The 15,929-nt window shown below is 44.0% G+C and overlaps 1 protein-coding gene across 1 annotated transcript; it reads left to right on the forward strand.

The window, feature by feature from the left end:
• The first annotated feature begins 4,399 nt into the window (after positions 1–4,399).
• LOC311486244 (uncharacterized protein) lies at positions 4,400–14,961 on the forward strand. The gene is made up of 11 exons (XM_084542035.1): positions 4,400–4,537; positions 6,066–6,255; positions 6,348–6,439; positions 7,020–7,252; positions 7,415–7,651; positions 7,733–7,807; positions 7,887–8,103; positions 9,106–9,314; positions 10,449–10,521; positions 12,825–12,942; positions 14,382–14,961. Exons 1-11 carry the CDS (start codon positions 4,522–4,524, stop codon positions 14,575–14,577), a joined length of 1,656 nt encoding a protein of 551 aa, XP_084398161.1. The 5' UTR covers positions 4,400–4,521; the 3' UTR covers positions 14,578–14,961.
• Positions 14,962–15,929: the final 968 nt, after the last annotated feature.

Consider the following 15,929-nt stretch of genomic DNA (forward strand, 5'->3'; position numbering starts at 1 on the left):
GATCAAGAGCCAACATTTGCCGCTTTTAACCATGACTATTCCCCGATTCCCGTGAGCGGCGCACAATCGTGCAACTTTAGAACGTCCCCAGAAGATAAGAACGAGAATTACAGGGTGGGCTCGGACATAATTTGATACATGTGTCTGTTTTACCAGCAATTTTCCAACAGCCTCGTTTGCTTTCAAGACATCCATTTTGTAAAACGAGTTTGACTGGGCTCAAATGTCAATTCACAGAGAGGATAAAGGTGTGAAACGCAACACCAGCACTGGAACCATGAGATTTGGGGCGAGTGTGTTTGTAGGCTGAAAGGACTGACTGCTTCATTAGTTGAGTTTATGCTGCTAGAATAACATACACTCTGGAACAAAAACCGAATCTGAATCTGAATCATGTGCATTTTATAGAATTACAAGTTTCATTAAGATATTTTTATATCTAAAGCCTTTGGTCATTCATTCTAGTTCAATATGCACTTATGCATGCACACATTAATCTATATCAAGCTTAATACACGAATGATACTTGCTGCTCACAGAAACATTTCACTATCTGTGCTTTTTCTGTGGAAGTTGTCAACCTTAAGGACATTTTACACCATGACCAGACTTGTAGTTGAAACTGAACTTGTGGTTTAGTCTAAACCCAGTTGTTGCGTCTTGTAGAAATCTGATAAATGTCACCAGGGTTTTAACTTAAATTTACTGCACCGATTGCTAAACTAAAGATGCCACGTGAGGTTTTCAGTCCAAGAAACAGTACTCCTTTTAAAACAGCACTGTGTAAACGCTGTCCGTTTTATCCAAAGACACGTGGTTTGTGAGAGGGGTAAAGGTCTTATGTATGTCAAACTGGGAGACGCCTCTTGGGACAGGAAGAGGCGGACTGAGATATATTGTGTCATCAGTTTACAACACAGTCTTAAACATCTGTCCCAATTAAATTTCACTCCCATTCACACCTTAGAAGTCGGTTTATACGTTAAGTTGATGCGGAGGCCTACACAGACCCTAGCGCCGTAACTGACGTACACCTCCCTAGAAATTTAACTGTGATTGGTCCTCTTGGTAGTAGCATGTTTCCACTTTAGCATTTCCGGCTGCTTCTCCATCTCCGCAATTTTTGAATTGCTTGTTTTGGATCAATACAGATGGAACACATGGAGGAAAGGTTAAATGAGGAGGTTCGGAGATAGGAACATTAGAATGTCTTCTGTGAAATTTCAGTTGCCACTGAAGTGAAGCAGGAAGTACAAACAAAAATTAATTTTTAGCGTTTTTACAGACTGACTGACGAGCACACAAGTATAAATGGCTCACTCTGTAAAAACGCCACCCAAACACTAGTTGGCGCTGTGTCTTTTTTGCCAGTCGGATAAATTTTTGTTTCTACTTCCTGCTTCACTTGCAACAATGGCGACTGAAACTTTCGCCGAAATTTCACCAAACACGAGTCATGCAAATGCCAGTATATCTCAGGGCTGAGACAGAGAAACAGACAACCATTCACACTCACACCTATGGCCAAGTTAGAATCACCAATGAACCTAACCAGCATGTCTTTGGACGGTGGGAGGAAGTGGGAGTACCTGGAGAGAACCCATGCAGACACAGGGAGAACATGCAAACTCCACACAGAGTTTGAGTTCGAACCCAGAACGTTCTTGCTGTGAGGCACCATGCCAGTGTGCCGTTAAAAGTTTTCTTTTCTCCCCATAAAGTCAGGCAGGTGTTGCAGGTGAATTAGTGTTGGCTCTTTTCCATTAGATGCAAAGCAGTTAAAGCAGCATAAAAATGGTAAACAGCCACACCTTAGTGGAAAGCTTCACTTGCAACAATGGCGACTGAAACTTTCGCTGAACACGAGTCGTACAAATGTCTGTATCTCAGAACCTCCTCAGTTAACCTTACCGATTTTTATTCATCCAAAACAATCAATTAACAAACTGCGGAGATGGAGAAGCGGTCGGAAATACTAAAGCGGAAACGCGCTACTACCAAGCGGACCAATCACAGCTCTTGCGATCTGCATCGCTACGTTACGGTCTGCGTTGTCGCCGTAGCCTCTGTGTCAACTTAACGCAGAAGTATAAACCGCCTATAAGACTGAAGTCTCTGGTTGTTGGTAGAGTATTGTTCATTAGGGGAGAAGACAAACAGATTCCTCCAATCACAGGGAGGTATCTGTTCGCTACAGACCACACACAACAGAACCACAACGGCCAACCAGACATTTAGAGCTGAAGCAGCTACTTGGATGAGTGATGAAGCGTTTTTAAGAGTCCTGTTGCTCTTTTTTTCCGCTTTGTTTTTTGGCTATTCACTACTATAAAAACCTTAAACAAGAGGGGCCCTTGCAAATAAAAAGAAGAACCTGCTTCATATAGCTGACTGTGCCCCCCAGGTAAAATATTTTAGAAAAAACATGGCATGTTTAGTTTCTGATCACATTCATTTACTTAAGTAGTACGGTTACTGAGTTGTCTGCGAGACTTAAGACAGGTGTGAAGGACTTCTTTGAACTGACACTGATTTCCCTGAGGCAGTAAATCAAAGATAATCGCACCGCTTCAAGGCAACTGTTCACACCTACAAGTCACCAAGATTTGCAAGCTGACAACTGGGAAAGTCGCTGCATGACATGCAAATCGTTGCGACTTGCGGTACTAGACTTAGATTGACTTTATTGATCCTTAATTACAGTAGCTCAGTTGCACTTTAAAAAAAAAAAAACACTCTTGAGAACCACTAGGTGTACATGAATGAGATGGAGTTATCTGTTACAGAAAAGCGAGTTGTTGTACAGCTGGACTGAGTTTGGTATGAATCACGTCCTGTATTGCGTTGCTGGATGAGTCTATATTCTGATGAAGTGGGTGTGAAGGATTGTCCCAGTGTCCTCCTGTCCCTCACTGCCACAAACGTGTCCAACTCACTGAAAAATAACAATAACGTGTCCAGCCTTTCGGATCAGCTTGCCGATCCTACTGATGTCCCTTTTGCTGGTGCTGCTCCCCCAACAAACCACAGCAAAATACGTTGTCTCCAGCAACTTGCTGCACACATTAAAAGGAACTAGAGTCTACGCAGGACCTTCTTGTACACAGCATCACAGTTGTCCCTCTAGTCCAGTCTGTTGTTCACATGGACTCTCAGGTACTTCCACTACTTCCAAGTCCAGGCCCTGGATGGTGATGGGCTCCAAAGGTGTCCTCTTCCTCCTGAAGTTAATGAAAGATCAAGATCTTCAGTAGCATTTGTCCACAGATGCACACACTACAAATATTATTAGTTCACATTAGTGCATAAAATTGAATAATGAACCCACCCCTTCATAATATCATAATATCAAAACTTTTCTCAGAAATAATATCCAGTTATACAGAAAAAAATTCACCGATCAGGCACAACATTAAAACCACTGACAGGAGAAGTAAATAACATTGATCATCTTGTGACCATCTCTGCTGGGAAACTTCTGGACCTGGCATTCATTGGTGTGGATGTTACTTAGACATGTAGCACCCACCTAGACCACCTGGTTAGCACTGATGCATCACAGCAAGAAGGTTCTGGGTTCCAATCCATCATAGCCGACTTGTTCCTTTCTGTGTGGAGTTTGCATGTTCTCCCTGTGTCTGCGTGGGTTCTCTCCAGGTTCTCCAGCTTCCTCCCACCGTCCAAAGACATGCTGGTTAGGTTCATTGGTGATTCTAGCGGTTCATTTGCTTGACTGGGTTCTCTTCGTCTACTTTCTGGACTTGTATGAAGATCCGCTGATGTTTTGAGCCATTTTTTTATTTATTTATTTTTTTAATGCTGAAATTTCGAAAATTATGAGGGTTGCAAATGATTTAGGGCTTTTTCTTTTCCTCTGTAAAGTCAGGCAGGTGTAGCAGGTGAATTAGGGTTGGCCCCTTTTCCATTTGATGCAAGTCAAAACAGCATAAAAATGGTAAACAGCCACTCCTTAATGGAAAGCAGCCACGATGTGTGATTCCTAAAATGTTTGGAGTAAGTTTGAACACAGATATGTGGATTATAAATGGGCCATTGGGTTCACAGCTATAAATAGTCCCAACTATTCCAGGAACTTCAGTCACTCCAACTGGCAACTGGCTCAGTGTGGGGCTTCGATCCCACAACTAAAAAAAAAAAATAATTAAAAAGTGATTTAGTGCCCCCTGACAGCTGCACATTCACCTGGGAAACCCCGTTTAACGGTAGATCTCGTGTTCGCGTGAGTGTTGTTCTGGCGTTATGAAAACCTACGGTTGCAGAAGTGGGACTGTTACGTGTCGCGTGCTGTTGGATAAAGAAAACTTTGGCGAGTTGCGTAAACCACCAGTCACTCCCCCAAACCCCACCCCCCCACCCCCCACTCACTCAGCACACAGTTCTTCGCAGTAGTTGTGTTACAACCGAAACTCCTCCACCACCTCCTCCACCGCCACAGCAGCGGGTCTACGCGCACACCGTGACTGCCAGCTGCACAAACCGTCCCGCCCATCGACGTGCAGCATGTCAACCGAAAAAGGTAAGATGAGATTATTAGCGACTCATTTATTTATTTATTTATCTATTTACTGCGCGCGGCGGGGATGTCCCAGCAGATCTCAGTGTCCTGATTTCAGTTTTCCCGAGGATCCAAAACGCAGCGTGACGCGAGGAGTTCACCGTGAGTCCAGTGCGCGTGTACGGACCAAGTGTAATCTGTTGCAGGGTGCCAAAACATTAGGTACACCTGTGAAAACGAATGCATTGTAATGTAGCAGCCGTGCATTAAATCTCAGCTTCACGGAGTTCAGTGTTATTTAATGTAACTGTGTCTTCATTGCGGAGGTTGCAGCTTTTTAGCACTGTTGTTGCGTTGTCTTATAGCGACGTGTTTATTTTGACATTGTTTGTTTGGTGTTTAAATATGTATTTATTGAATAATGCTTGGAGTATGTAACTTTAATCCACCACTGTTCCTGATCACATTCATCTGTGCACTACTGTGTGTTTTTACTTGTTCATATTTGTAGATTATCTTGTGTGTAACTTTAATCTCTATTGCTGCTGAACCAGAGTATTTCTAAAGTGTATTTATTTATTTTTATTAACCGGACAACGACAATAAAAACGTCTTATTCTTAAAATAGAGATTTCCCATTAAGGGGAACAGCATCAACCCCCACCCCTGGTTCCTCACATGTATGGTTCTCTCTTTCCTTATGTTAGGCATGAACATATAGGCTAAACATACAAACAACACAACACAAATAAACGTTACACAGGCCTTAGTCCAGGAGGAATCATTGCTACCACTATGAGCCACATAGAGAGAAGAGCAAATAAATACACTGCTGGGCCAAAAAAAAGTTGCCATCTGGATTTAACTAAAATAGGTACGAGCCTCCTATTGGATAGTTATGATTATCTTTCAGCTGACAACAAGTTATTTAACCCCAACTGATGCAATGAGTAGCTTCTCATTTCTTCAACAACCATGTCTAAAGACACATCCTGTGGTCGTGGAAAAGACGTTAGTCTGTTTGAGAAGGGTCAAATCATTGGCATGCATCAAGCAGAGAAAACATCTAAGGAGATTGTAGAAACTACTAAAACTGGGTTAAGAACTGTCCAACGCATTATTAAAAACTGGAAGGATAGTGGAGAAGCATCAGGGTAAGAAGAGAGGCAGATGAAGTGGTGCACCCATCATGCCTAGTGTCTACTGTACAAGCCTGTGGGGGCAGTGCTATGATCTGGGGTTGCTGCAGTTGCTCAGGTCTAGGTTCAGCAACATTATGTGTTCAAAGAATGAGGTCAGCTGACTACCTGAATATACTGAATGACCAGGTTATTCCATCAATGGATCATATTCCAAGATGACAATGTCAGGATTCATGGGGCTCAGATTGTGAAAGAGTGGTTCAGGGAGCATGAGACATCATTTTCACACATGGATTGGCCACCACAGAGTCCAGACCTTAACCCCATTGAGAATCTTTGGGATGTGCTGGAGAAGGCTGGAGGGAGAGTGGCTGATTCACAAATCTTTTTATATTTTTATTCCCCAGTTCCTGACACCCCAGTGGAGGTCATTGTGGACCTGTTAACAAAAGCCCGGGACATAGCTGCAGCATGTGGGACTGTTCCAGAGGAGCTGACAAGCCACTTGCAAAGGGCTCTGGAGATCACCAGCGGCCTGGATGACTACCTGGAGAAGATGACCACGCAGGAGAGTGAACCTCTGGCGGAGCTTTATAAGTACGTCCTCGTTTCCTACACATTGTTATACACAGACCAGAAAACGTGAGGTCAATGTAAACACTAAACACTTCATTCGTATTTAATTGTAGAAAAACTATTTCTCACGACTGGGATCGAGTGCACAAAGAGGGCAAGACTATGTTCCGGCTTCCCAAGGAGTGCATCACTGGACACGTTGAAGGTTGGACGTTAATGTGTGAACTTCTCACTGCCATTATACACTAGTCAGCCACAACATTAAAACCACTGACAGGAGAAGTGAATAACATTGACCATCTTGTGACAGTTCAATGTTCTGCTGGGAAACTTTTGGTGTGGATGTTACTTAGACATGTAGCACCCACCTAGACCAGACCAGGCACCCCCACCCCATAGCAATGACACTCCTTGATGGCAGCAGCCATCCCCAGCAGGATGCAGCCTGACACAGACACACACACAAAAACACTTGAGGAACAACAAAAAAAAAACATGAAGAACAGCACAAGTTGTTGACCTGGCCTCCAAATTCACTAAATCCCAAACTGATCAAGTATCTGTGGGATGATCCACAGAGGCCCCTCCCCTCAAAGCCCCCCCCCCCCCCCCCACTAACAGCATTGTGTTTCCAGACACCACAGGACATCCTCAGAAGGCCCATGTCCATTCTCTGATGAGTCACCACAAGGGAGACCTGCACAGTATTAGGAAGTTGGTCATAATGTTATGCCTGATCGGTGTATTCACGTGCTTAACAATACGGTGTGGTGTGTTCTTTGCAGGCCAGACCCTGAAGATGCTGATCCACATGAGTCACGCCAAGAGGGTCCTAGAGATTGGGATGTTCACCGGCTACGGAGCTTTGTCCATGGCCGAAGGCCTTCCTGAGGATGGTCACTTAGTGGCCTGTGAGTTAGAACCGTACCTCAAAGAGTTTGCTCAGCCCATTTTTGACAAGTCTCCACACGGAAAAAAGATCACTGTGAAGACGGGGAGTGCCATGGAGAGTCTAAAGGTGAGCGGCAAATGACCATGAGAGACGATGTGATGAACTTATAAACTCCTGTGTTCCTGTGTTCTGTGTTGCTTGCTTTGCAAAATCAGAGCAGCCAAAGGTTGACATTATATAAATGTGATGCACATGGCCAGCTGTGTAATAATGTTGTGTCCTATCTAGGAATTGGCCGCAGCAGGTGAGCAGTTTGACGTGGTCTTCATTGATGCTGACAAGAATAATTACATCAACTACTACAACTTCATCCTGGACAACAATTTGCTGAGCTTGCGAGGAGTTCTATGTGTCGATAACTCGCTGTTCAAAGCAAAGGTTTATCTAAAAGACACGGAAGATAGCAACGGGCTGGCGCTTCGAGACTTCAACCAGTTCATCTCCAATGATCCACGAGTCGAGCAGGTGACGCTCAAAGCTTCTGTGCTGCATTCAACAGTTTGATTCTGTTTCTTATGTGTTAATGGTGCCTCTCTGGTTTAAAAGGTCATTGTCCCTCTTAGAGACGGCATCAGTCTCATCCGTCGGGTGTCTATGGTTTCTGAAAGCTCACAGACTCAGGTACAGCTCACCTCACTTTCTCTTAGCGACAGCATCATTCTCACTGATCACACCTGCTGCTTTATTCTGGTTTCATCAGTTAAAGATAACGGACGACGAGGTTTTCCGTGGGGTCAAAGGATGCTCCATCCTGGACCGGATGCGTCTGGATGGAAAGGTGGCCTATGTGACCGGTGCTGGACAAGGCATAGGCCGAGCGTTCGCCCACGCTCTGGGTGAGGCTGGAGCGAAGGTGGCCGTTGTAGACCTGGACCAAGTTAAAGCTGAGACAGTTGCTCATGAGCTCTTTCTCAAAGGTAAGCGCTGCTGACACCGTTTACTCAGTTTAAAGTCCGGCTGGCAGTGTAGACCACATGACATTTAAATGTCAGGGTTCAGAGCGGAAGAATGGACGGTTTGTTTACTGGTTAACCTTATTCATCTGGAGATATATTAATGTGGCCCAACTCTTTTACACACTTGTGCTAGCTTCAGTGTGACTCTAGATTAATTTTGGATTAGAGATTCTGATCATTTTTTATTTACTGTTTTTCAATTTATTGTTAAATTCAAACATCAGAGAAGAAAAGTCTGTCATATTCAAAGTTACTCATTTACAGTAATGTCAGGCAGGCACTTAAAATGTTGGAAACATTGCACATTAAACATATAATAGATTGTTAAAGGAGTACCTTTCTGTCTTTTCTAACTAGTTCATGTGGTGTGATGCAGATAAGGTATCATGTAAGGTTTTTCTGCTACTCATCCAAACTACTACTTACATGAGTCAACATCACCTGATGAGACACCAAATTCTTCCTGCATTAGTTTCACGTCTCCGCATGTCATTAAGTCACCCTTAAGAAGGAACACATATTTCAGAAGTAGGCGTAAAGAGTCGTGACGTTGGCCTCAGACTGGTGGAACTGGCTTAAGACCGGGGAATCTGATTGAAGGATAGCTTAAATGTGAACACTGCCTTAAACACACACACACAAAATAAGAAAAATAAACATGTCTGGCGTGATGACATTACAGCTGAAGTTAAATGTTAAAAAGTGTGAAGTGTGAGCTCTTTATGGTTTCTGTCCAGCAGATGGCAGCAGACTAAAGGATAAAATGACAGAAATGTGGTTTTCTTCTAACAGAATGAAAAAGATATTAAAACAGATTTGGGGCTTCATTGTTGACTTTATTGTTCATTGTTTTTTCTATATTTAATCTTAAATAACCGCCTAATTAACTACAGTTCTTTAGATGACGTTTTCTAACACGCATCTACGTGTTTTTTGTTTTTTTTAATGTTTTTTTTTAAACAGGTATCAACGCCATCGCGATCACAGCTGACATCAGCAAACCAGAGGACGTCCAGAGGATGACGGACAGCGTCGTCTCCAAGTGGGGCGCGATCCACGTCGCTTGTAACAACGCCGGCGTCAACATGAACTCGGCCAGCGAAGACACCAGTCTAGAGGAGTGGGATCAGACGTTTGACGTGAACTTGAGGGGCACCTTCATGTGCTGCCAGGTGTGTATCGCACGCACTTAGAAATGTAAAGTTAATAAAGTTAAGCGGGATTCACTAGGCACAAATTGCCGTGACAAACGCTGCAGAATACCTTGACCCATTGGTTTATGTTTATCTTGCAGATAAAGATAAATCAGAGTAGACTACTGTTAAAATAAAAAAAAGCTTTTTGTGAAATTCTGCACCAGTTTTTTTGTTTTTTTTGAACACACGTCGGTTATTTTTCTATTAATATTTAACACAAAGCAGAAATTGAATGTACAAAGACAAAGAACTACACACATTGTCCTTGTCCTGTGAAAATCATCTATTTGAAAAACACATATTTATTATAATAAAGTAAAAGTGACCCTCGTATCAGTGATGCCGGATGGGAAATGAGTAAATATCGTGCTGTCGCTTTAAAATGATTGTATTTTGACCCAAACTATAACATATGAACTAAAACAACTTGAAAAATCACACGCTAGGACAGTGCATTTAAAGTCAAAGATATTCTATGTGCTTTTCACTGCAGCAGCCTAAGGAATAAACACAGAGGCTCTGCCGTTTGAATCAAACTACTGCTTTATTCACTGTCAGTCAAATATTGGATATAAACACTGCCTCACATGCAGCTTTGTTTTCTCAAACACGTCTTTATCATGGTCTGCAGTCGTACGGTACACAAGCCCACAGATTATTATTAATTTTTTGCTTTTAAAACAAACTTTCTCTTGGATTATGTGTTAAAATATCGTGACGATACTGAGATTTTATTCAGAAGTTAAACATTTCTGTATTTCCGTCGTTAGACAATGAAAATACGTGAAAAGAGCCAAAACAGATATCTTGATCATGTATTCCTTCAGCGGTCTGTTTCCATCAAAAGTGGATGACCTAATTACTGAACGTCCTACCAGCTTGATTTCCTTCGGAGCAACTAAATTTAGTTCTAAATTATCGAGTCGCTGTCAGACGTCTATATACGCGTCCTACCGCCGCTTTAAAACCCACCCGAGTAAACCAGCGATAAACCTCCGTGTTTTTTTTGTGTTGGTCTGAGCTCAAAGCGTTTGCTATGACACGCTGGTGCCTTAATAATAATAATAAGGTGTTTAATGTGTCTCCTTCCCCTCTGAATCCTTGCCTCAGGCGGCGGGTCGAGTGATGTTGAAGCAAGGATACGGCAAGATTATCAACACAGCCTCCATGGCCAGTCTAATAGGTGAGTGATGATTCTATTTCTCCACTTTCTCTCTGGAGCCCCTCCATGTCTGCTTTTAATCTCTCCATTTGGCGAGTAGGAGAGTTGGGCCGAGAGGAGGAGGAGGAGGAGGAGGAGGGAGAATGGAGAGTTAAATACATTTGTGCCGTACGTATGTGCAAGAGCACACATCACATTAAATAGGTTTTATCATCCGGAAGAAAGTATTTGTTTTTTTTCTCTCCTGTTTATGAGAAACTTGAGGTGGAACCCGCGCATTCAAAAAGCAGGATTAGGGAGCTTTTCTCCTCCTGTAACTTTTACCCTAGTTAAACCGTTCTATAGAGGAGCATCCACCCCTGCATACATGAAGCATAGCAGGAAATACAAAGTGTTGTGATTGCGTCTCGCCGAGGCAGTTTTGCATCATAATAAACATCCCCTCTCTGCGGAGCTGTCTGGAGGATGTGGAAGGCAACCTGAGGTCCAACTTGGGAGGGGAGGGGTGGCGGCGGGGGGGTTCCTGTGCAGCGGCAAAACCCCAGCCTGTGCCAGCGGCCTTGTTTGAACAACGGAAGACACTTTTAGAGTTTAGTGAGAGCCTAGTAAAAAAAAAAAAAAAGGCTTGTAAGTCGGTGTAATGGTCCTCCTCCAACAGGTTCCTCCAGAGGAACAGCAACACTTCATCAGCAGTATAGTCAAATCGCCAGTAAAGCGCCGTGCCATATGGGCCCCGGTCCCGACTGCAGGGGCAATCTGTAAAACAGGAGCATGCTGGTAAATAGAGGCCGGCATAAAGAAAATGATCAATTACTCACATTACGCTCAGTCCTTCAGGAATTTACTTTATTGGTCCGGACATCTGTTATAATATTGTCATAATGTGTAATCAGATGGGACCTGTTCTGGCCAAGTGGTAGCCCAAAAAGCGGCCGTAAATGTCCAATTAAAATGCACAATGACAGCTTTTTGTCCATCTGCTGAATAAAGTGTACGCGTGTGCCCCCCCTCCCCTTCCTCATCTCTATTTTATTTATTTTTTTCTATCTGAATGATGGCCACTACCAGATCACAGACACTCAGACTGTGATCTGTCTTGATACGGTTTTTGTGGCAGCGCGATGACCTTCGTGAGGGATCTGTGACTCTCGCTCACATACCTGCAGATCTCTGCTGCAATAGCAACGTCCATTAAAACAGCAGCACCATTCTGGGAACAGAGTGCATCATTTGAACTCCTTATCTGCCCAGAAGAATTTAAGATGTAAAGGCGTGCCTGATAAAGAGCATGTTTTCTTCTCCCTCTTGAAATGGGCAATAAGAGGCAGGGTGAATGTTAAAGAGGGCTTTGGAGAATGCTCTTCTTCTACCTCCTTTTTCCTTCTTCTCTGGGGATTACTGCTCTTTAAGACGGCGAAAACATCAATGCAGGTTTATTTAAAGGATGAAGGCATTTTCTGAATGGTATTTCGGGGCCGTATCATCAGGTCTTGAGCGAGGATTAGCGCTGTTAGGCATTTTGAGCTGTGTTTCCTGTCCTGATAAGTCGGATTTCACCTTCAATCTGCGTGTAAGCCCTGGGCTCTGCTCCTCCTCTCCTCCTCTGAGGTCCTAGCCTTCCCTTATCCAGCCCAGCCCAACCCAGCCTTACCTTCCTCCGCTATCTCGCCACCCTCCTCCTGCACAATCCCACTCAGCTTAGCCGTAGCATTCTGTCCCACCCTTTAAACACGTTATTTCTTCATAACTTTTAACTTCCATCTTGCACATTTTCATTGTGTGGATGCTGCAGCCTTTTCTCCCCCGGACCGGTCTCTGCCTTCTCTGCAGCTGGCCGGTATTTATCATCCCGGTCTCACACTGAAGCCATTTGGCAGTCAGATCGGCGGGTGACGGGGTTAACTACTAAAGTTGTATGTAACTTGGAGCCTTCCTTGCGATGATTAATCAACCAGCAGAAAATGAGCCCCTGTCCCGGCATCCCATGCAGCGTGCAGCATCTGTGATGGTCAAGGCAAACAAATGGCTCCCTGCCTTTGTTGCTGAGGACAGAGCATAACCGGACATTATAAGCAATTAATTTTACATGGCTTCATCCGCAGAGTCCCCAGCAGCTAATGGAAGAGCTTTTATGTAGGATCCACAAAAAAAAAAAAAGAAAAGCTGCATGAGCTGAAATATAAAGGGTAAAAGGCTGTTAGCCCTCTTTAAGAAAGGAGCTTCTAAACTCTCTCTTCTTAATGGCTATAAATAAACCAAACTGATATTTAAAATGTATAGTGTTGGTGGAATGAAGGTGTAAAATGCTGATGCTTTTCTTGCAGTCCCCCATCCTCAGAAGCAGCTTTCCTACAACACGTCCAAAGCTGGAGTGGTCAAACTGACTCAGACTCTGGGCACTGAATGGATCGACAGAGGGGTGCGAGTCAACTGCATCTCACCGTAAGTCTAGTCTCCTTTTTCTTTTTGTGTTCTGTACTAAAAACACCCTGGTTCAGAACGTGGTGGCTGTAAGTGATGGAGCTGCAGGAGGAGGAGGAGGAGGAGGAGGAGGAGGAGGAGGAGGTGGTGATTAGCGTGTTTGCCTCCATAGAAGGAGCCCCATTTGAGAATGATGCACTAATTTAAGTCCTCAAACAATGCATCAGTGCTTAATTAGATGACGTCTTGAGGGATGAATCAACCAAACACTCGCTCTAATTGTTCTGTTCAATTAGGGAATCGAATTTGCAACCTCACTCCAAGTGTCGACCCAACAATGGCGCCTTGTTTGTATCTATTTGTCTGCGAAGCCGAGCAGGAGGAAGAAAGGAGGAGAACACAGGAAGGGATGTGTGGTGGTGGTGGGGTGGGTGTTAAGTGGAGCATCCCTTAGCCCCTGCCGTCCCTGAGCAAATCCGTCCGGTGGCACTGGGCGAGCCAGGCCCAGTCACAGCTCCAGAACAAAGCCCTCACACACACACACACACACACACACACACACGCCCGCCACACCGCACCGCACCGCGCTCTGCTTTATTTATCGGCAGCTTGTTTGCTAATTTTAATTTGCAAAGAAGCAATTCTCTCTCTCTCTCTCCCCTCGCTAACCGGGTGTCTCAATGGGCCGCTGATTTCTTTGAAGTGACAGTCGGTAAATATGCATAAAAAAGGGACACAATTAGTGCTCGCGAGGTTGACTGGAGCCTGATTCCATTGGCAACTTTAGCCGCAGCGGTGATAAGCTGCATTATCTAGAAAATTGGCTGAGGGAAAACAGTACCTCTGATTGCCAGGAAAAGGTTCCAGATAACAGGGCAGCTGAAGAGAAATATAATTGAGGTGGAATATGTTAACCAAGGTGTCACATGCTCCTTGGAAGTGCTAATTTAGCCAAATGTTGGAATTCCGTATCAAGGCACCGGGACACGCTGAACAATGATTCAGCCCCTATGGCTTTTAGTCACTGTCACACCAATTGTGCAGGAAGTCAGAAGTCGTCTTGAATTGGTCGAAACCGCAAATGTTGACATGTTTATTCAAGCTGTGTGATATTTGACAAAACCAAAAGCATCTTGTTTTCTGATACGTTTCACCTGAACACTCAAGCATCAAGTATATTTCAGTCAGGAATACGAGCGGAGTCGTATATAACAATGTAGTTAACCAAAAGCTACGAGCCTGACGTCCCCTCGCGCCTCTGGGCTCTTCCTGAGACGTGCCAGTCATTAAAGTCCCACAGTAAATATCATCAGAGATGCAACGCCATGCCCTTTCTTCAGAGGATAATTGGGTTTATTTTTGTCACCACAGTGGTGGCTCTGAAACAAGACGCTGTCACTCCCGGCTCTGAACTGTGATGCCTTCTGATTCTCCTCCACTTTGTCTGTCTCTCTTTTCAGGGGGATTGTTGACACCCCTCTCATCCACTCGGAGGAGCTGAGGCCCCTGGTGCAGCGCTGGCTGTCAGATATCCCTGCTGGTAGACTGGCTCAAGTGACAGACCTGCAAGCTGCAGTGGTCTACTTGGCATGTGACGCCTCCGACTACATGACAGGGCATAACTTAGTCATAGAGGGTGGGCAAAGTCTGTGGTAGAGAGGGGTAGATGAAGAGATGAAAACTTTTTTTTTTCTTCTTCACTCTCCAGGGTTTTTTTAGATTAAAGCAGTAGGTGGCATTCACAAGATTCCTCCTTTTGACACATTCACAGCGGAGTTAAATGTTAAATGGATGTTTAATTTTTGTGTGCAGGTTCAGATTGCTGTCCTGTCCTGTGTGTTGCTTTTAGCGGATGACACATATTTGAAATCGATTACAAGCCCAGATAGACGCCTTCAAACACGTCACAAATTTCTAAACCGTGTTTTTTTTACACTACGATACATAATGCAGCTAAATACATTCCAAAAGTTGTGTATTTGTATTGTGATGAACAAAAAGTGGAGCTTCTTTGAATAAAACCCGTACATATAAAGCAAATGTGTGTATTATTTACTGTAAAAACCCTAAAACCTCGTCCCGTGTTGGGTTTAAAGCGATCAAACTAAACCGCAGAGGTTCCCGTTCACCCCACGCCTCTAGATGTTTCATGCACCTTGACTTACCGCTCCCACTGCATGCATGCGGCTTACGTCGTTCCCACTCTGCCCCTCTCTCCTGCTCTTTCTTTCCCAAATGGTCCCCGCAAGTGGTGCTTGCGAGCGCCATCTTAATTGCTTCATTAACTGTTTGTGTGCTGGAAAAAACAATACTCAAAGGGAAGGTTAGCCGAGGACGTGACCCCAGCCGCTGCAATTATGTGAAAAGTAGTGGCCAATTAGCGCCCTCTGCAATGTGACACTGTTGGTGTTTATGTGAGCAACTTCAAGTTCTCACTGTTACTGGCCGTCCTCTGATTTACATAATTGGGGGATTGGTCATTAATGGGAATGGCGTGTGAGAGGATCCCATTAAGATATGGAGTGAGATCTGATCATCTCCTCTGCTCTGCGCTATTTATCTCCAGCTGCATTGGCACGTTGGAAATTATTGGGATTCTTATCCGCGCATTTTATGGTGGAAATATCAAACTTTGGCACGGCGTGTTGATGTGAGAGTTTGCAGAATTTGTTCACAGGAGGGAGAAGTTTTTCATTCTTTGCGTGCTGTTGCATTGTCTTGCCACTGAGGGGCAGTATAAAGACAGGGCCCCCCCTCCTGCAGCTCCTCCAACAAAGACACAAAGTTCCAGCGAGACCCTATCACGTTATTTGCTGACATTTAAAGGTAGTAACACTTCACTGTTGCCCATATGTGATCTGATTAACAGAAGAACACCCTCTCCAATTCTGGTGTGCAAACAGCTCAGCATGGGAGTCAAAGAAAAACTGAATATATTTTTCAATCAAATGTGGACTGATAGTGGACAGTTACATTTCAAATGCATTAAAAAAATGTAATTATGTCCA

Source organism: Chelon labrosus (genome assembly GCF_963514085.1).
Source record: "Chelon labrosus genome assembly, chromosome: 4".
Taxonomy (NCBI): domain Eukaryota; kingdom Metazoa; phylum Chordata; class Actinopteri; order Mugiliformes; family Mugilidae; genus Chelon; species Chelon labrosus.

Bases quoted from the DNA above. Each gene is read 5' to 3' on its own strand.
- LOC311486244 (XM_084542035.1), top strand. The intron at 7,808-7,886 runs GTACAGCTCACC...TGGTTTCATCAG, and splicing joins CTGAAAGCTCACAGACTCAG to TTAAAGATAACGGACGACGA. The intron at 10,522-12,824 runs GTGAGTGATGAT...CTTTTCTTGCAG, and splicing joins CTCCATGGCCAGTCTAATAG to TCCCCCATCCTCAGAAGCAG.